Source organism: Haliotis rubra, unplaced genomic scaffold (genome assembly GCF_003918875.1).
Source record: "Haliotis rubra isolate DU_JTF1 unplaced genomic scaffold, ASM391887v1 Scf96, whole genome shotgun sequence".
NCBI classification, from domain to species: domain Eukaryota; kingdom Metazoa; phylum Mollusca; class Gastropoda; order Lepetellida; family Haliotidae; genus Haliotis; species Haliotis rubra.
In genome coordinates, this window is record NW_025767701.1 from 2,100,508 (window position 1) to 2,122,526 (window position 22,019).

A 22,019-nucleotide genomic window follows, 5' to 3' on the forward strand; every position below is an offset into this window, starting at 1 on the left:
TCAGTATAATGTGTCTGAGTGGGGTATTCATGATTCACTGCGGCATGGTATCTCAGTGAGCTAGCACTATAAAACCAGCTTCAGGCTGGGCTAGTACAAGCAGCCTCACATACACATACAGACGCATGCACGTCGTGATATGAGCGAAATATTCTCAAGCACGACGTTAAACCCAATTTCACCTCACCTCACCCAAACAAAACATCACGAAATATAGTGTCCGTATCCACAACAAATTCTCTTTAAGTGACCGCACATGAAACGTCTACAGTGGTGTGGTCTGAATCTTCTAAACAGATCAAAGTATAATCTTACCAGCTAAATCCTGTAGTTACCACCTCCTCAACTATGGAACACTCTTCCTCTGGACATCAAACTTTCATCATCATCAATTGTATTCAAATCAAAACTCAAGACTCACCTGTTTTCAGGCTCTTATTCATAGACTTTATTTCATAGAGTTTATCTCCTGCTATTATATATGGATTTTACTTCATACTATTCCAATAACGTGAACCTTTTCTCACATTTTACATATGTGCTTTGAGCATGCACCTTGTGGATGGATACAGCGCTTTATAAATACTCGTTATTATGTTTTACAAATTAAGATGAAACAGATGCAGCAGAGAGGGTTCGGGTGATCCTGGCACAGTCAGGCTGGTAAGGCTCATCATCAGCTCGAGGCCCTTGCCCCTCAACACGCAGCCCAGACAGCGAATGGGACTTCTCCCAGGAAACACTGCCTAGTCGAACCCACCAAGAACTTTCCGTAGAATATGTAGACTCCCCAACACTGCAGCCTTCTGCATTACCCAGAGTGTCAGAAGGGCTGTGCTCCCGGTGGAGAGCCCGGGCACTCTCCTGATCTGCGCAAGAGATCAGGAAGTACCAAACCAAGGGCACCGAGAACAACGGTGAGCCTGACAACAGTGTACTTGGGATGCAAGCGAGACATCCTGAATCTTGCCAATCATTTATCAAAAGGGACAAGATCAGGTTTGTTGGTAGGAATTCTTCTGAGGCTGTTTATGGACCTATTCCAAAGAAGTTTAAAAGCATGATTTTTTTCATGACACCCTGGACATGTTAAAGGTCGTACCATGGGTGGACCCTGTAGTCAAAGCCACAGGCATGACGAAGACGACAGTAAAAGCAACGAGCCATGCCATCTTTTTAAGAAGGGCATCCACTGACAAGGTGTTGGGCAGTCTCTGTAAATTCATTACAAAATCGACATTCCATGTCTTATTAGGCCTACACTGAAACCCATGCAATGAAAGACAGCAGGTTCCCTTTACAGGCGCACAAGTGTCCAAGATATGTCACATATACCAAGCTCTTTGATCAAACCATTTATGTACATACAATGGATACGTTAACGTTATTTGTGTCTTTGTCAATGGGAATGACTACAAACGTTTCATGCAGGGCCGCCTGACGTTGGATGACAGAAATGTTTATTTAGGGCTTTAGCATTGCTGAACTGACTGGATGGATGGGAGAATAACGGGGTTCAGGAACTATGAGACTGACTATAGCTATGCCAAGCCATAGATAAAACTGGGCTTAGTACACACACGTACGTATACGCATGTCGTTGTGAAAGTGTAGGAATCTACAACGCGACGTAAAATCCCATTTCTTCTCACCACCCCACCTTACAACTCTCAAAAGATACTTGCAGATTCGGTAGTGTGCAAAGTACCTTCGATAAGATAAGTAGGTCAATCCCATAAGAAATAGAAAATACATCACTGGGCAAACAAAATGGCGGACAACACCGCACCGCATGCACCCCGAGTCCCATGTTGAACAACTGCACACAGAAGCTGCACCTCGATCTACCCTACTGTCAAAGGACAGTCCTACAAGTGTCTGTTGCCTACACTCACAATGGAACTGTTCGGTTGTAATTTCCCCCTAGCCCTTGGTCTCTTGGCGGGTATAGTGGCTCTGCTTTACATGTAAGTATACTTTTATTATCTTCATTTTATGCTTTTAGGGTCTGTTTAGAAAGAACTGACATATAATAATATCTATTTCTGAAGGCGAATCTCGCCATGAGGCACGAAGCGGTACATAAATACAGGAACTATCTTCGTAATGTGAGCGCTATGTAAACATGACGAGTAAAGGGTAAGGGACGTAACTCTTGATAACTCTAAACTTTCGCTGAGGCCGTAAATTTAATAGTGACTTGAAATAAGTGAATAAAAAAGTTTGCAATGTACTTTCTGTATTATGGAAACTTCATGGTACCAAATAAAATAATAGAAAGTTTGCGTTATTTCAAATATTTGTTTATTTTCTCTACATCATTTTTAGCTACATCACTTTACTTCGACGGTTTTCGAAAGATCGAGAAAATAATTGAAATTTCGAGAAAATGATTAACATTTACGAGAATTTTTTTTCGAACTTTCGAGTATTTAATATGTATCTAAAATTCAGGAGAAAACCGCCTTTACGGAAATAAATGGAAGTAATGTGAAAAAAACTCGAAATTTTGAAAAAAGTGTGTTGACGGACTATAACGAATGGAGACTGGACCAGACATTCCAGTGATTGCACAATCCATTTATACAATTGAAATACTCGAAGATATTTGATTAATGTGGCAGTTCAGGTGTATTATTTGTACGATTTTGTGACATTAGCGAACTGACACGAAATATTTACACACATATCGCTGTTCAACACAAGTCAAAACATTGATTACACAACAATTTCGTTTCCTGCTGACTGGGTTCCGTCCTATTGCGCAACTCAGTACAATTACCAGTCCAGTATTTTGAGACCAACTCATTTAACTGGATATATAAATATTAATCAGTATTATTTGATACACCCAATCACTTGTATATTTCAACAATACGCTCCTTCTAATCCTTGCAAACATGTCGTGCGGCGTGCTCTGCATGTTTCTGTTTGCTTGTGTCATTGTATCCCATGTGACGTTTGTTTGCCTTGTGGGGCGATGGGGTAGCCTAGTGGTTAAAGCGTTGGTTCGTCACGCCGAAGACCCGGGTTCGAATCCCCACATGGGTACAATGTGTGAAGCCCATTTCTGGTGTCCCCCGCCGTGATGTTGCTGGAATATTGCTAAAAGCGGCGTAAAACCAAACTCAGTCAGTTGTTTGCCTTGTGACGTCTTTCGTGTCTTCTATATGATGTTTTCTTTCGCTAAAGCTAACAATAGTAAAACTTTCCTATAGTACTGATGCAAATGCTCTGGAAACATTCTATTGAATTTCAGAAATGAAATACTTAAACAAAAATAAAATGTTAATCACAAAGTTTGCCTTTGAGGCTGCATGGTAATTATAGCGACTCTATTTAGAGGAATTACGGCCCTGATATGATTGTGTGTTTATATATATGGTATTTTATCAGCTATTTGTTTTAATTTTATCTGTTTCTCCAGGTACGCTAAACGGAGAAAGAGCGTTTTCAAGAATTTTGGTATCCCTGGACCCGACCAAAATCTTATCTTTGGAGGCACTCTAGAGTTCTTGAGAAAGGTGAAAACATGCGTCCCCTCTCCACTCAAGTTCATTTCTTTGAGCCCAATGTCAACTCAAGGCTCTTTTTCTCAATTCCTTTAAAAAAAAATAATAATAATAATTTTGCAGTGAGTTGTTTAATCTTGGTCCTGTCTCCACTCAGGTTCGTTTCTTTGAAATTCATCACCAGTCCCACAAATGCTGATCGAAGGCCCTCTCTTCACCCTCATGTCTGGTTCGTTGAAATTAACCGTTAGCTCCTTCAGCCGTAACCCTAGTCCCGCCCTCGGTTCCTGTCCATTTCCACCACCACCCCTTCCTCTCTCCGAAATCTACTTATGAACACATACCAAGTTCCTTCACCTCTCTTGGGCCTCCCCATCCTCCAAGCGAGCCTGCACATCCAAACCGGTTTACCAACTCGGTAACTAAAAGTGAATTCCTACTTTGTGTGTGTGCGTAAATATTAGATAAATATTGTTTTAACATATACACATAATTTCAAATATTTATAGTGTTACACTCTTCAAAAAAAGAAGTAGAAAGAAACGCATAGGTGATTTTGAGAATATTGAACTCATGTAGCTGCGGCAAAAACAATACAAATATACTTTTTCTTTCCCAAACATCATCTTTGTGATTGTAAACAGCTTCAGCGCCAAAATGCGGCAATTTTAACTTTTCCCCTTGTTTTAGAAGCGTTTTGAGAAATATTCGTCAAAGAAAACATGCAAACCAACTACATGTGCAAGTAAGCGGAAAAGCATGCGGTATCGATCACTATAAAAAGGCAAGTAATATTTTTGTCATTCGTTTTTGCCTGGAAAAGAGGAAATCATAATGCCACGACTGAATGCCGCCAAACGAAACATCGCCATAGGCCGCCTTCAAGCTGGGGAGTCGCAGCCTGCAATTGCCCGACATTACAACGTTCATCAGACCACCATATCTCGCCTTTGGGATCGTTTCCTGCAGACCGATTCCTCCCAAGATCGCCCGAGAAGCGGCCGTCCAAGAGTTACGACTCACACTCAGGACCGCTCCAGCCGGGTTGCTCACTTGCATCATCGTCTTGCCACAGCCGTGGAGACTGAACAACGCATCGATGGCGTGAAATGGGGATTCGACTAAGACGGCCAGTTGTCGCCCCTGTTTTGAGAGACTTCCATCGGCGCAATCGGCTGATGTGGTGTCGTAGAGTCCTGAACTGGAACCTTAGAAACTGGAGGCGAGTCTGGTTCAGTGATGAATCACGATTTCTTCACCGGCGAGTGGAAGACAGCGTGTTTACCGCCATTTACATGTTTTGCCCATAATTGCATTCGACAAGTCCACAGATTCGGTGGAGAAAGTGTCACGGTGTGGGGTCGGTTATCCCGCAGACAAAGATCTGATTTAGTGGTGGTTCAGGGGAATTTGACAGCAAATCGGTACATCAACGAAGTCCTTGCACGTCACATGCTTCCGATTATGAACCGAAACACGGATGTTGTTCCAGCATAACAACGCTACTTCACATTCAGCATGCGTCACGGTCCGCTACCTTGCCAATTCTAAGGTCAATGTCTTGCCATGGCCTTCCCGATCTAAACCCGATAGAACACCAATGGGATGAACTCGATCGGCGTTTGCGTCAACGTTAAAACACGCCTCATGCACTTCCACAACTGGCCATCGCATTGCAGGAAGTGTGGGGAGGAATTCTGCAAGGATGACTTCGTCGAGTTATCCAGTCTGTGCCGAGCAGTAATTGCTGCCAATGGTGGCCATACAAAGTACCGACTTTGACGCCATCTTGTAGACTCAAGTAAACTGAAACACAACAATATAGGCTGCTGTGTTGGCAAACTCTCTGTCTATAGACGTGTAAATCTTCACCTTTTTACCATTGAAATTACATGAAATAATTGCTCTTATACTAACGCAATAACTTCTTCTGAAAATGGCTTATGCCGGTGACTGAAATAAGTCAGAAACCCAGCCAGACATCAGGGCTAAAATGTTTAACCAGACCAGAACAATTTACAGAATTCCGCGCATCGATAGGTGTCGCTGTTTTAGTGATTATATATGTCAACGCAGTGCTTTGAGCTTGCGATACGATAGTTCAATGTTCAAACAGTAAATGTCATGTCTAAATGTAACGCTCAATTTAAAAAATAGATTCTAAGATATAGTGAATTTACTCAGATGTATGGAACATGATATCAATTCTTTTTACCAGACCATCGGGCTGGCTAGCTATAAATTTAGACCATCCGTCAGAAATCTAACCCGTCTCGGGCGCTCGGTTGTTCCTTATTTCATACACTGCTTAAGCGTTTCTTTTGTTGAAGAGTGTAATTAAAGAATTTTAATATACCTTGTCATTCCAGTTTTATGTTGAAGGTCAGCGGAAACCGTAATCCAGACCTAAAAAACCCATAATGAAATATATTTCACGCAAAATGCATTTATATTTCAGGGAATTGATTTTGAAAACAAGAATAGGAAACTGTATGGAGATGTACACGGGTAATTAACCATTCTACTACATGTTGTATCCAGCTCCAATCCGGACTTGTACGCCCCCTCGGAATTTAACCCTTATGAAACAGACTTACCGTTCACTTTGACTTAGAGTTATCCACCCCTGTTACCTCTTAAACAAACATGACTGTTTACTTGATCTGGGTTTCAAGTTTCTTGCCAGTTATCAAAAGAAACTGAAACTACTTCAACTTGTTTTTATTTTCATATAAACTATTCATTCATTTGCGAAATGACTTCAAATAAGACAATTCAAGGAGAAAAAACTATTGCAAAAGTTGGTCGCAATAGACTATCGCTATCGTAATAGTATGTCGCAATAGACTATTGCTATCGTAATAGTATGTCGCAATAGACTATCGCTATCGTAATAGTATGTTGCAATACACTATGGCTATCACAATAGTTGTTTCTCCGTCAATAATCATCCCTCGTTATACCTTTTTGACAGGTGTCATTCCAGTTTTGAATTTGTTTGTGACTCATAATTTTTAATTAAACATTAAAGTCATGTCGGGGCGGTGGGGTGGTCTAGTGGTTAAAGCGTTCGCTCGTCACGCTGAAGTCCTGGGTTCTATTCCCCACATGAGCACAATGTGAGAAGCCCATTTCTGGTGTCCCGCGCTGTGGTATTGTTGGAACATTGCTAAAAGCGCCGTAAAACTAAACTCACTCACTGTTCCAAAGTCAATACATCAATGACGCGTTTCTCGCTACTCTAATAATTAACTGACTGAGTTTGGTTTTACGCCGCTTTTAGCAATATTCCAGCAACATCACGGCGGGGGACACCAGAAATTTGCTTCACACATTGTACCCATGTGGGGATTCGAACCCGGGTCTTCGGCGTGACGAGCCAACGCTTTAACCATTAGGCTACCCCACCGCCCCTATTAATTAACCCCTCAACTGACATGTCTCTAACATCTTGTTCCTGTTTCTAGAGAATGGTTCGGCGGAATTGCTATGGTAACCGTCTATGACCCAGATATCTTGAAGGAGGTCTTGATCAAAGATTTTGACACGTTTGGGGACCGTCTGGTACGATTTGACAGAAATGACGTAATCGAAATCATTATCATAATATATAATCATAATAACCGCAATGAATAGGATCAATATGAATATTTCAAATATTTGGGTCTGAAATGTTTAAGTGGTAAAACAAAATATACAAAATTATCTTGTATGAATATACGTGAAGATAAATGGCCATTATTATGATTAATTAAAAATAAAGATTATTTTTTCTAGGCGCTTCTTGATCTGGACAATTCCCCCCTCAGCACCAATCTGTTCAGCGCGAAGGTAGACACCTGGAAACGGATCCGGAAAATCTGTAGTCCCACCTTTAGCGGCGGCAAACTCAGGAAGGTATATCTTCCCCATTGTTCACATAATTTGAGAGGCGGTGGTTAGCTTAGTGGTTAAAGCTTTCGTCCCGCCGAAGGCCCGGGTTCGATTCCCCACATGGTCACAATGTGTGAAGCCCATTTCTGGTGTCCCCCGCTGTGACATTTCTGGAATATTGCTAAAAGCGGCGTAAAACTAAACTCACTCACTCACATAAGCTGAATACATTCAAATACACCACTGTTTCCAGCTTGGATTAAGGGTGTAGCCTAGTGGTTAAAGGGTTCGCTTGTCACGCCGAACATCCCGGTTCTATTCCCAAAATGGGTACAATGTGCGAAGTTCATTTCTGGTGTCCCCCGACGTGATAATGCTGGAATATTGCTAAACGCGGCGCAAACCTATAGCTCACTCACTCATTCTTAGATTACGTCATGAGTGTGAAAAATAAGAGACGGACAAAGATATGGACACTTGCAACAAGACGAGTTCCTACCCACATCAGAGTGATATCAGTTGTATGCTATATGGCGGCGGTCTGTAAATAATCGAGTCTGGACCAGATAATCCAGTGATCAGCCAGCATGAGCATCGATCTGCGCAATTGGGAACCGGTGACATGTGTCAACCAAATCAGCGAGCCTGACCACCCGATCCCGTCAGTAGCTTCTTTCGACAAGCGTGGGTTACTGAAGACCAATTCTAACCCGGATCGTCTTGGGTCTGGAACTGTACCCAATGGCAAACTGAACATACACAAAAATAATGGTGAGACAGTTTCTGAATATAAATTATGTGTATTGTATGTTACAGATGATCAAAGGGATAAATATTTGTGCCGAAAAACTGACAAAGAATTTTATCCGTGCTGGCGAAAGCGGAGAAGAAGCTGATGTGAAAGAGTAAGTTTGTTTTTTATTTCAGCGTAATGATAGCGGTCTTTTAGTAATCTTATTCTCGGCCAGACAATCCAGTGATTGGCCAAATGAGCATCGAACTGTTATATTCAATTCAATTCAATTTATTACTCAAAACACCACCAACGGTGGTACATGAGAATACTATATTTCTATAGTCATATAAATATATTCATGACAAGATGGCAGATAAAAGCGAAAAAGAACCAAAGGTTAATGTATCTTTGTAGACTTAAATATTACATTAATGTACATAGCAAGATTTTTAAGATTGCGCGTTTGTTTAGACGAGAACAGTTTGACGACTTTACGACTATGCGATGACATGCGCGAACCATTGATTGATTGATTGCTGTTTAACGCCAACCACCCGATCCCGTTAATCGCCTCTAACAACAAGCATGATGAGCCGAGGTCAGGGTGCAGCTCGACATTTCACAGTGCTAGGACTTAAACAAATAACGCACGAAACGGACACGAATGGTGTCTGTAACTGAAAGCAGATTTAGAGGGCTCCAAGCAACAGTAGCATATATTGGACTGTTAATATTAATGTAACATCATCGTAGACTGACTTCCGTCTTTATACCCACTCTGTATTACAGCCCTGTGGGCTTCATGTTTTAAAAGATATCCTCAACGACCCATCGCTATATCAGAGTGGGGCACCCGTGGAGGTCCGGGTTAGAATATTGATCTTCAGTAACCCATGCTTGTCGGGTGGTCAGGCTCGCTGACTTGGTTGACACATGTCATCGGTTCCCAATTGCGCAGATCGATGCTCATGCTGTTGATCACTGGATTATCTGGTCCAGACTCGATTATTTACAGACCGCCGCCATATAGCTGGAATATTGCGGACTGCGGGGTAAAACTAAATTCACTCACTCACTCAAAGTGGGGGCACCTGTTGGCCGTGGGTGTACCATGTCGGTTGGTTTGTTGTTTAACGACCCACTCAGCAATATTCCAGCTACTAGTATATGGTGGCGGTCTGTAAATAATCGAGTGTGAATCACACAATCTAGTTATCAACAGCATGATCATCGTTCTACGCAATTGGGATACGATGACATGTGTCAACCAAAAGGTATTTTAAGACAGCAAGCCTCACCATCGAAGCTCGTAGCAAGCCATTTTTTTCGTGTAAACCCGATAGGTTGCAAAGCTTTAAATGTAGTGATTTGAGAGTTTGCCCAAACCTTTTAGCAGCAGTCATGTGTAAGCCCGGGCTTTTTTCTATAACGGTAGCTACGCCCCTGCCATCCGATGTGTTTAATCGCCTCTTACGCCAAGTATGGGTTGTTGAAGATCAATTCTAACCCGGATCTTCACGGGTTGGTCGTGCCAAGTATGGGTTGTTGCAGATCAATTCTAACCCGGATCTTCACGGGTTGGTCGTGCCAAGTATGGGTTGTTGCAGATCAATTCTAACCCGGATCTTCACGGGTTGGTCGTGCCAAGTATGGGTTGTTGAAGATCAATTCTAACCCGGATCTTCACGGGTTGGTCGTGCCAAGTATGGGTTGTTGCAGATCAATTCTAGCCCGGATCTTCACGGGTTGGTCTTGCCAAGTATGGGTTGTTGCAGATCAATTCTAACCCGGATCTTCACGGGTTGGTCGTGCCAAGTATGGGTTGTTGCAGATCAATTCTAACCCGGATCTTCACGGGTTGGTCGTGCCAAGTATGGGTTGTTGAAGATCAATTCTAACCCGGATCTTCACGGGTTGGATGTGTCATGAGAAGGCACAGGAGGGACGTCATCAATGGGCGGGGAGGGAGTTGAGACATTATTGTGTCGGCAAAAGGAAACAATTGACATCCCAATGATATGCCATCCTCGCTGTACAAACTTTGCAATCAGTTTCCTCGGTCGATAACCACACTGATTTGGGAACTATCTAACTCAGAATGTTTTATGTTGGATACTTTGGAGAAAATATGTGACGTTCTAAACGAAACATACAACGTGGCTCCAAAACACATACGACTTGAAAATCGGTTGAAAGCGTTCGCTTGTCACCTGGATTTGATTTTTCCATATCGTGTGAAGCCCATTTCTCGTGTCCTAAACACGGATACTAAACAACCTTCCGTGTAATACCATTTTTATTAAACGAGTTAATGATTTGGTATCAAACGAGCGAAAGCGAGTTGATGCTAAATCTTTTACGAGTTTAATAAAAATGGTATTTCACGGAAGCCAGTTTAGTATTCTGTTTATTACTCTCCAACATAAACTGATAGAAACTGCCTACGAAGTGTAATGACTCTCAGCTTTCTACGAAGCAAGCAAGGTCTAATACCATTGTGACAGAGGTATTAGCATTGTGACGTCATAACTGTAACCATTATGACATCATACGTCTAGAGGTATTACACATTGCAGTATCTTCCACGGGAGAGTAATAATGATGGAATATTGCTAAAAGATTCGAAAAAACATACTCTCTCACTCACTCACTCACTCTGATCTCGGTGAGGCAAGAAAAGACAAAGGAATTAAGAAATATGTACAAAAACGTAAACAAACATAAAGATCCCTAATTCAACAGTAGGAATATTATTAAGTGATTTATCATTTCAGATACTTCGGCGCTTTCACCATGGCCGCAATTGGCAGCACTGGATTCGGGATTGACATCGATTCTCAGAACGACTTCAACAACAACTTTGTCAGAGAAACCAAGAAAGTGTTGGATAATGCATTCCTGAGCAACATAGCCATACTCATTATAAGTAAGTTTCGGAAACACATCTTCTGTATACATTCTTTCGATAGACCGTGAAAATCCAGGTTACAGCTGGTCTTCAGCAACTAATGCTTGTCCCCAGTAAAGATCCAGGTGCTCTTCAGCAACCCATGCTTATCCCCAGTAAAGATCCAGGATATAATTGCTCTTCAGCAACCCATGCTTATCCCAAGTAAAGATCCAGGATACAATTGCTCTTCAGCAACCCATGCTTATCCCATGTAAAGATCCAGGATACAATTGCTCTTCAGCAACCCATGCTTATCCCAAGGAAAGATCCAGGATACAATTGCTCTTCAGCAACCCTTGCTTATCCCATGTGAAGATCCAGGATACAATTGCTCTTCAGCAACCCATGCTTATCCCATGTGAAGATCCAGGTTACAATTGCTCTTCAGCAACCCATGCTTATCCCATGTGAAGATCCAGGTTACAATTGCTCTTCAGCAACCCATGCTTATCCCATGAGAAGATGCAGGATACAGTTGCTCTTCAGCAACCCATGCTTATCCCATGTGAAGATCCAGGTTACAATTGGTCTTCAGCAACCCTTGCTTATCCCAAGGAAAGATCCAGGTTACAATTGCTCTTCAGCAACCCATGCTTATCCCATGTGAAGATGCAGGATACAGTTGCTCTTCAGCAACCCATGCTTATCCCAAGGAAAGATCCAGGTTACAATTGCTCTTCAGCAACCCATGCTTATCCCATGAGAAGATGCAGGATACAGTTGCTCTTCAGCAACCCATGCTTATCCCATGGAAAGATCCAGGATACAATTGCTCTTCAGCAACCCATGCTTATCCCATGTGAAGATCCAGGTTACAATTGCTCTTCAGCAATTCATGCTTATCCCAAGGAAAGATCCAGGATACAATTGCTCTTCAGCAACCCATGCTTAAACCCATGTGAAGATCCAGGATACAATTGCTCTTCAGCAACCCATGCTTATCCCATGTAAAGATCCAGGTGCTCTTCAGCAACCCATGCTTATCCCAAGTAAAGATCCAGGTTAGAACTGCTCTTCAGCAACCCATGCTTATCCCAAGTAAAGATCAGTTTAGTCTTGCTCTTTAGCAACCCATGCCTATCCCCAGGGGATGATCGAGGTCAAAACTGATATTAAGCTACGTATGCTTGTCCGTTGTGAATACGGGTATTCCAAGTGAACGTCAGGCTTAGAACGGGTTTTCAGCAATGTATGCTTGCCAATGGGAAGATCCAAGATTGGAAGGTCTTCAGCAACGTATGCTTGTCCCTATGGGAAGATCCAGGCTTAGAACTGGTCTTCAGCAATACATGCTTGTCAATGGGAAGATCCAAGTCAGAACTTGTTTTCAGCAATGTATGCTTGTCCCTATGGGAAGATCCAAGATGGGAAGGTCTTCAGCAACGTATGCTTGTCCCTATGGGAAGATCCAGGCTTAGAACTGGTCTTCAGCGATGCATGCTTATCAATGGGAAGATCCAAGTCAGAACTGGTCTTCAGCAATGTATGCTTGTCCCCACAATCAAAGTTAGAACTGGTCTTCAGCAATGTATGCTTGTCCCCACAATCAAAGTTAGAACTGGTCTTCAGTAACCCTTGTGTGTCCGCCGTGAATACGAGGCTCCCAAGTGAACGTTAGGCTTAAAACATGGGCTCAGCAAATCGTTACTGTCGTCGGAGGCAAATGAAGGGACCGGTTGCCCTTGGTTCATGCATGCATAGATCAACGCTCATAATGTCAATCTCTGGATTGTCAAGTACAGATCTGGGGCGGCGGGGTAGCCTAATGGTTAAAGCGTTGGCTCGTCACGCCGAAGACCCGGGTTCGAATCCCCACATGGGCACAATGTGTGAAGCCCATTTCTGGTGTCCCCCGCCGTGATGTTGCTGGAATATTGCTAATAGCGGCGTAAAACCAAACTCAGTCAGTCAAGTACAGATCTGATCCATGTTGCTATAAACGACACGCAAAACGTCACCACTAGCTTCAAAATGAACATAACCATCCGGGAAGGGGAGTGAGTGAGTGAGTGAGTTAGTGGAGGACACCAGAAATGGGCTTCACATATTGTACCCATGTGGGGAATCGAATCCGGATCTTCGGCGAGGCGGGTGAATGCTTTAACCACAAAGATATCCCCACCGTCCCCCATCCAGCAAGAAACGTATCTGAGATCATTGTTGATGTGCAAAGGGCGCCGGGCTTAAATGTGAGGGACGTTCCTGTGCAAAGACCATTTGTTTGACTGCGGAGTCACAAACAAACATAATTATGAGACCCTCTTTCAGTGTTGTTCCCCGAACTGCGGCCGCTGGTGAAGTGGACTGGAATTGGAGCTTTCTCTGCGTCCACCAAGAGGTTCTTCATACAAGCCGTCACTGACATGATAAAACAGAGGAAGAATGACTCGAAGGAGGAGAGAGAGGTTAGCCTTCGACATCTGATCAGTCAGTGAGTGAGTGGGTGAGTGAGTAAGTGAGTGAGTGGGTGAGTGAGTGAGTGGGTGGAGTGGGTGAGTGGGTGAGTGAGGGAAGTGAGTGGAGTGAGTGAGTGGTGAGTCGGAGGAGGAGTGAGTGGGGGTGGAGGAGGAGTGAGTGAGTGAGTGCGTGCGTGGATGAGTCAGTGAGTGAGTGGCTGAGTGAGTAAGTGAGTGAGTGAGTGAGTAAGTGGGTGCGTGGGTGAGTGAGTGGGTGAGTGAGTGAGTGCGTGGGTGAGTGAGTAAGTGAGTGGGTGAGTGAGTAAGTGAGTGAGTGGGTGAGTGAGTGAGTGCGTGGGTGAGTGAGTGAGTGAGTGGGTGAGTGAGTGAATAAGTGTGTGAGCGAGCGGGAGCGGGGAGGGGGTGTTGGGGGAGTGAGGGAATGATTAGGTGGGTGTTTTAGTGAGTGGGCTGGGTTTTACGCTGCTTTTAGCAACTTATTTTAGCAATATTTCAGTGAGTGGGTGGTTTTACGCCGCTTTTAGCAATAATCCAGTAAGGTCGCAGATAGGGTCACCAAAAAGAGACATCATGCATTGCACCCATGTGGGGAATCGAACCCGGACCATCCATATCTTCTTAGTGACGAGACACTAGTGGGAGACACTAGAATGTTTGGACACTCTTTATAGCTAAAACACAGGGAATTATCATGAAACGGCCCTCCTATTATCAGAAATTTGCGGGCCGCTGCAAATGATATTGGACCGCTCAACCTTAACGACAGGCCACTATCAGTTCTGTTGTCAAGCGACGTCATAGTGGGTGCGTCGGTTCATTCGACTTTGGCTTTGGACTGGAACATATTCTGGGGCAAACAAGTCAAAGCAACCCGAATTCCCGTTTTGAATAGCTGTAATACTGGCTTTCTTGCAGGTGCTACCCTTAACAATTGCACTATTAACATTGTTGTTGGACCAAAACCGAACACTGACAACTGACGTGTCTGACACAGTTTGACATGGTGCAGGCCATGGTCTTGTCAAAGGCCAAGGTCGAATATCGTCACGTTCTGTTGTGACGTCACTTGAATTGTTCGATGACGTAATTGCATTCGGTCAGTCAACCCCGTCAGAAGTTGGTTTTGAGTAAACTTACAGTCTAATTCCTTCATTGTTTCCTTTTTCTTTTCAACACAAATTCCATGTATTTTATCAATAATAACGGTAATGCTATGTTTAAGGGCATTATCATTTGCAGAAGCCCTCGGTTTTTTTCAACTGCGCTCCTTCGTCGGGCAGTTGATGGAAGACCTCGGGCTTCTGCAAATGATAATGCCCTAAAAAATAGCATGACCCTTATATTAATCACATGGGGGATCGAACCCTAATTGAATGTTATCATTTCATCACAACTGCATGTAAATGACCGAATGTGGTCCAGATTCTGCTACTGTCCTCTCCCCGGAGGTCAGCGTCAGATCCACAGTGTTTGCTGCACGTCGTAGTGACTGTATCTTGCCCAGGGACGTAACTCCACATTATGAATTGTGGGTTCGATCCCAGACCTAGTCATACCAAAACGACGTTAAAAATGGCACTTAATGGGTACAACAAGGACTGGTCGGCTCGGAGTCAGTATCATGTGTCTGAGTAAGGTATTCATGCTTCACTGCGGCATGGTATCTCAGTGGGCTAGCACTATAAAACTAGCTTAAGCCTGGGCTAGTACAAGCAGCCACACATACACACGCATATGTGCGACGTTAAACCCAATTTCACCTCATCTCACCTCACCTTTGTTTTTAGAGGAGGGTCGACTTCCTGCAGCTCATGCTAGATGCCGAGGATGATGGTGCCGACCACGATGCAGCCAAGACTGGAGATGAAGCAGCTCAGAAATCAGCCAATAGTAAGAACAATAATGTCTGAAGTCAATGTTGTTTGTGGATAGTGAAACCTCTGTAGCCTTGAGGGCGGCGGGTTAGCCTAATGGTGAAAGCATCCGCTCATCACGCTGAAGACTCAGGTTCGATTCCCCATTTGATTACCAGAAATGGGCTTCACACATTGTAACCATGCGGGAAATCAAACCCAGGTCTTCGGCGTGACGAGCGAAGGCTTTAACCACTAGGCTACCCCACCGCCCCTTCCTCTTTCCAGAATTGACGGCGGAGGAGATGATAGGTCAGGCGTTTATATTCATCTTGGCTGGATACGAGACCACAGCGAGCACTCTACAGTATGCTGCGTACATCCTTGCAACTCAACCTGGCGTGCAGGACAAACTGGCAGAGGAAATATCATCAGTGCTTGGAGACGTATGCTTGTAGTGTATTCTTTCTATTTAGGAGACAAACACTCTGTGTTGGAAAATCAGAGGTATATAACGAACGTATAATAGCTCTAAATTTGATTTAAAACACCGAACGCGTAGCTGTATATAATTTGGTTTATATACCTCTAATTTTCCAACACGTTTGTCTCCATTCTACCACAACTGCGTTATTAAGATTGTAAAAACGAACTATCACGTAGAGGCATATAATGTGATTATATAGCTCTGAATGACTTTGATTAACTAATCACAATCCAGTATTTACTGAAGTCGAATAATGAAGGTAGAATAATGAGATGATAAAACTTAATGGACGATCAACTTCTATATTTTCACAACAGCGACGTTTCGGTATAGATTCTTATACCGTTTTCAAGCAATTGATCATCCGTAATGTTTTGTCATCTCTATACCACCATCTTCTAGAATACCACTCAAATGTTCTCAAATAACTCTATGTTCTCAGGAAGAGCCTGATTATGACAATATCCAAAGACTGACGTTCATGGATCGAGTGGTGAATGAGACACTGAGACTCTTCCCTGCAGCCCCTGGGTAAGAAAATGCAAACGTCTTTGTTTTTATCTCAAGTACTCAGGGTGACCCTGCCCAAGGACACTGCCCACTGCCCCAAATGACCCCAAATCCGTCTTCAGCAACCCATGCTTGTTCCCAGTGAGGACCAGTTTGGAAGTGGTTCCATGGTTGTGAAGCCTGTCTCGGTCCATTCCCTACCCATTCCAGCAATCTGTTTCCTAATCTACCAAGCCTGGTTCCACCACTTGGAATCAGAATTCAGCCACACATATCTGCAACTAACATTGTTCTCAACATCATAGCACCTTACCGACTTCTGTCAGATGGTGAAGCCACAGGTGGATCTTATCCTCACCAAACTCAAAAAGTCCGAAACAAATCCTTTGGTGTTCCAACAGGAATACGACCAGTTGCCTTCCGGGTATAGCACCCACAGATCCAGGTTTATAGACGGACCCAAGGATGATGGCAAAGTAGCCTGTCACACAGTCATTGGATCCATGACTGTCTCCTCAAGAATCCTCGACAGTAGCTCCATTTCCACTGCTGAGGCCAAAGCTATTTTCACGGCTTTGACCTATATTAAACAGCAGAACCATTCCAAAACCATCCTGTTTACAGATTCACTGTCTTGCCTTCACCCTTTCAACCTGGACATTTTAGAACTTTACAACGATCTTTCTACTGGCCAATGTGACATCGTCCTCTGCTGGTTACCGATTCACGTAGGCATAGCAGGTAACACAAAAGCCGATGCTGCAGCTAAAGCAGCTCTTGACAAACCGTTCTCCTCACTGATTATCCCGTATAGTGATTCCAAACCTACTATAAAAAGTTGAACCCGGGACCTCATGCAAAAAAGGTGGGACACCCAGGTAGGAAGAAATAAACTTGAACTGAAACCAGCAATTGGTCATAGCTACTTGGGTTGTCAGTCAAGACGCGGTGAGGTAATTTTACGGCGATGTCGTATTGGCCACAGTCAGTTTACTCATGGCTATCAACTCAAAACAGATGGAGATGGACTTCTTATATGTATCTCTTGTGATGAAGTGTTCACCATCGAGCATATTCTGCTTGACAATGTGGACTCGTGGCATGTCACATCGTTCTTCGCCTCCATTACCCATGCCGGCTTCCGGTTCAACGGAGTGAAGGGACAAGAATAAGCAGAAATGAAAAAGAAATATAATATTGCCTAATTTTACAATTAAACTGTTGGAGATCATTTGTTTCTTATCTGCCGTTGTTATTGTTAGAATTTCAGAAACATTTATTCTACAAATAAAAAATATAAGCAAGGGAGGTAAGTCTGTAAGTATTCCATATGGTGGACATGTGATCAAACAAGTATATTTAGATTTAACTCCCCTTTTCCTTCATTCCGTTGAACCGGAAGCTAGCAGGGGCAATGGAGGCGAAGAATGATTTGATATGCCACAAGTGGCGCTTAAAATGTTGATTTAAATAAACTGACGAGCAAAAGAAAGTACACAGGTGTAATTGTTGCTGCAATTCAAAATTTGCGTTCTAACTAGTAAATTTATTGAAGACCACTGATTGTATAGAAAGCAACCATCATGTTTCATTTGCTAAAATGCAACCAAAAACATTTGTACGTGTTTAGCACGAATTTTCGCAAAATTGTGATTATTGTTCCATGCACGAACACTTTTCTTACAGAGGGTATAAAACCTGTTTGTCGTGAAGACTGAACAATCACTTGACAAAAATCTCACGAGAAAATGCCAAGGTTGACGTCGGCGCAACGAGAACGGGCCACAGGAATGTCACAAATCGGTGCTTCCAATAGCCATATTGCACGGACATTGGGTTGCAAAAGACAAACCTTAATACGGCTGTTTAACCGTTTCAATATGACAGGCCAGACATGTGATCGACTAAGAGGTGGACGTCCCAGAGTCAAAACTCCCCAAGAGGATCGCTATCTGCGGGTTATTCACATACGTAACCGGATATTGACGTTGACGTCATCAGCAGCCACATTATTGGGTCATCGCGTGAGCCGATTCTCAGTGACAAGACGACATCGTGCTGCTGGCATACGGGCCTACCGACCGCTGCGTGGAATGGCCTTGACCTTCCAGCAAGACGTAGGAACCGTCTGAAGGGGTCATCACTACATCGCTGTTTATTGTTACAATGTCATTTTGTTGATAAAACACGTGTATTGCAGTGTGATTCAGCAAAATTTTCCATTTCATCAATAGGTTTTGTTATTTTTTTCTTATTGAAGAAACACAACCTGTGTACTTTCTTTTGCTCGTCAGTTTATAGCTAAAAATATTACAAGACATTATAATTTCTTGACGACAGAACTTCCCGGTACGTCTCCAAGACAACAACAATTAAGGGATGGACTTTTCCTGAAGGGACATACGTCAACGTCCCCATCCTCTTCCTTCACAGAGACCCGGACGTGTACCCTGAACCGAACAAGTTCAACGCAGAGAGGTAGGTGGGCTGTGGGGGCTGCAGTCGCTACAAACAGCCACCAATGAGGTCGGTGGGGTAACCTAGTGGTTAAAGCGTTCGCTCGTCACACCAAAGACCCGGGTTCGATTCCCAAAACGGGTACAATGTGTGAAGCCCATTTCTGGTGTCCCCCGCCGTGATGCTGCTGGAATATTGCTAAAAGCGGCGTAAAACTAAACGCACTCTCTGAACTTTACAACAAGTCATTCTCCTATATTTGAGTACATGTCACTGCTAATTCTTAATGGAAATCCATTTCAGTGAATCTCTATGTTAGGACATATCCGTCATTGAGGTAAATTCACATCGGATTTGATCGATTGTGCATATTCTAAAAGATGCTGGCTATTTCTAATCTATAATCTAGGCGATGGGGTAGCCTAGGGCTTAAACCATTCGGCCGTCACGCAGATGGCAAATCCCCACATGGGTACAATATGTAATGCCCATTTCTGGTAAAATATTTGTAAAAAATGGCGTAAAACTAAACTCACTCACTCACTCTAATCTGTATCCGTAAGTAATATTCAGTATCCGTGTCTATGAAGCCTTGATTGACCACAGGGTCATTCAGTAGCTGCAGTGTCTGAAAGTAAAAATCATCTATAGGGGTTTTCAAAGTTTGTGAAATTGTTATCCAGACTAACTATTGCGCATGTTTCAGATGGGAGAAAAAGTCTGAGATCAACCCAATGTTCTTTTTGCCATTTGGGCATGGGCCACGTCAGTGTATTGGAATGAGGCTTGCCCTGGTGGAGGTTAAGGTCGCTCTCGTCCACGTGATCAGGCACATCCGGTTTGTGAGACTGGTCGACACGCCGGTAAGAACACATTAAGCAATTATCATGAAATATAATTTCATAACACATTAAAGATTGTGATTACACACTGCCATTAACATACAGGTGCATTAGTATCTCCTTTGTATTTAAACATAAATCGACAATTTCTGTTTACCGACTAAAGCAGGACAGTATGTATTACCAGCTTCATTCTTTGCACGTTACCGACATCCAGACTTCAGTTACTGACATTCTCGCGGCGATTTTAAAAATGATTATTCTTCAACACATAGACATTAATAAACAAATTCAGTCCATTCAATGTATTCACACCATCAAAGTTTATCAGTGTGCTAAATGATGTTGGTTGTATACACTTGGAAGACTGCTAATTCGAGGGAATAATCGCCAAGCGATCTTACCTGCCTCCATGTTGGTCATCACCTAAGTTAAACGTTTTGGTGATGTTTTTAACGTTTCATATTTTTGGAGTTTTATTGTTATTTTGTATCACGAGGACAGGGGTCAAACCAACGGCCTTCTGCTCCCCGGGCAGCCGCCCTATCCACCAGGCCTCCATGGAGAGGGTCAATAACCAGCAATAATCAATTCTCAGTGAAACATGTAAATAATCTGATATTTCAGGCAAATTTGAAACATTTCGTTTGCAGGACGAGCTGACAGAATTTAAAACTACGGGCGTTCTCCAACCAAAGACACCGATCAAGTTGAAGATAGAACTCCGGTGACAGGCTATGTGATGACTTGAAACTTGACATCACTGCTACTGGCGCATTTGCATATCACGTAACTGGACGTTTCTCATTTGTCAACGAACGTGCCTTTTCTGAAATTAACGTATTTAGCATAAATCATATACTACTACTTCTACTACTACTACTACTACTACTACTACAACTACTACTACTACTACTATTACTACTACAACTACTACTACTGCTACTGCTACTACTACTACTACTACTGCCACTACTACTGCTACTACTACTGCTGCTTCATTGAGATACATAACATGATGAAAAATATGCAATACCCTCAAATAAGTTCGACGCAACCGGGAATTCCACACATCTTGTTCGAGACATCAGGGTAAAATAAATATAAGGAAATCGGCAGAGGCGAGAGATGAGTTCGGCACAACCGAAAATTCGTCTCAACCGAGTTCGAGACGTTGGGTTCGAGTGTATATTGACCATGAAAGGAGTGACGAATCGTCGCATGGCGGGTGCCTGTGGCAGAGGTTCTATGCCGGCTGCCTTGAACGTTGGATAGCAGAGTGATGAGAGAGACTGATGTACTTCAACTACACATATTGTTTTTATGACAATCGCTTCACAAAACCAATACGATACACCCGCGGGTGTGCTAATTTCTTAATCATTCATTAACATTAAGAGGTTTGTTAGTAAGCTTATCATATATCAACCCCCTCCCCATTCCATAGGTGGGGTAGCCTAGTGGTTAAAGCGTTCGCTTGTCACACTGAAGACCCGGGTTCGATTCCCTACATGGGTACAATATGTGAAGCTCATTTCTGGTTTCCCTCGCCGTGATATTGCTGGAATATTGCTTAAAGCGGCGTAAAACTAAACTCACTCACTTGTAATCACTTCATTGTTTATATGTGTTTATCGGTTATTGTCGGAACTACCGATTGGGTTTTATTAAACCCTACAACAGTTACCTACTAATTATGGCTGTTCTCCGTCGGAAGTTAGTAGCTCAGGCACACACGCATTCAAAGATAAACACAACACAAGGTTCTATACTCACATAGAGAGATGGACTGAGGCAGAGTAAACCTAACTACAACATCAACACCAAGTCGTGTTATTACGGGACAAGCCAAATAGCGACTCGTGCCCCTCTGGATGGATGTCATATTGGCGCATGAACATCAGAACTACTTTAAACAAGAACGATAACCCTGTTCCTGTTTGATTACTTAATATCACCGAAGCACCCGTACATTGTATTGGTGTTATTGTTTTTGTTTTTATTTATGCATTTTAAAGAATTAGCCTATTTTATCCAACTAAAAGAAGGAGAAACAAATATGTGTTAATATGTGTTAATAAAAACGCAATTTGACATTCATACTTTCTTTACTCACTCAAATGTCAACTTATTGACACATCAATGAATAACTCAAGACAATTTCAAGACATTACGTGAACGTTTGCAGTCCATTCAGACTCTTGACTTCAGTATCTAGTGTGACCACCACGAGCGGCAATAACTGCAGCACAGCGTCTATGCATGGAGTGCACCTATCGATTGATGAAGGCCATTGGCACCTGGAACCACACTCTGAGAAAGGCCTGGCGCAATAAATCGTCTGTGTTCGGCCTTGGTATGACGTTATTCAGCCTCCTCTGA

At 43.0% G+C, this 22,019-nt stretch overlaps 1 protein-coding gene across 1 annotated transcript; it reads left to right on the plus strand.

Moving 5' to 3' along the window:
- Positions 1-1,750: 1,750 nt before the first annotated feature.
- Positions 1,751-21,383, plus strand: LOC124265082 (cytochrome P450 3A29-like). Its single transcript, XM_046699873.1, has 14 exons — positions 1,751-1,967; positions 3,428-3,524; positions 5,971-6,020; positions 6,980-7,076; positions 7,290-7,409; positions 8,202-8,290; positions 10,896-11,047; positions 13,340-13,476; positions 15,276-15,378; positions 15,630-15,787; positions 16,271-16,359; positions 18,679-18,816; positions 19,502-19,658; positions 20,291-21,383. Exons 1-14 carry the CDS (start codon positions 1,897-1,899, stop codon positions 20,366-20,368), a joined length of 1,536 nt encoding a protein of 511 aa, XP_046555829.1. The 5' UTR covers positions 1,751-1,896; the 3' UTR covers positions 20,369-21,383.
- The last annotated feature ends 636 nt before the right edge of the window (positions 21,384-22,019 follow it).

Bases quoted from the DNA above. Each gene is read 5' to 3' on its own strand.
- LOC124265082 (XM_046699873.1), top strand. From the start codon at position 1,897: ATGGAACTGTTCGGTTGTAATTTCCCCCTAGCCCTTGGTCTCTTGGCG. The intron at 15,788-16,270 runs GTATGCTTGTAG...CTATGTTCTCAG, and splicing joins TATCATCAGTGCTTGGAGAC to GAAGAGCCTGATTATGACAA. The intron at 19,659-20,290 runs GTAAGAACACAT...TTTCGTTTGCAG, and splicing joins TGAGACTGGTCGACACGCCG to GACGAGCTGACAGAATTTAA.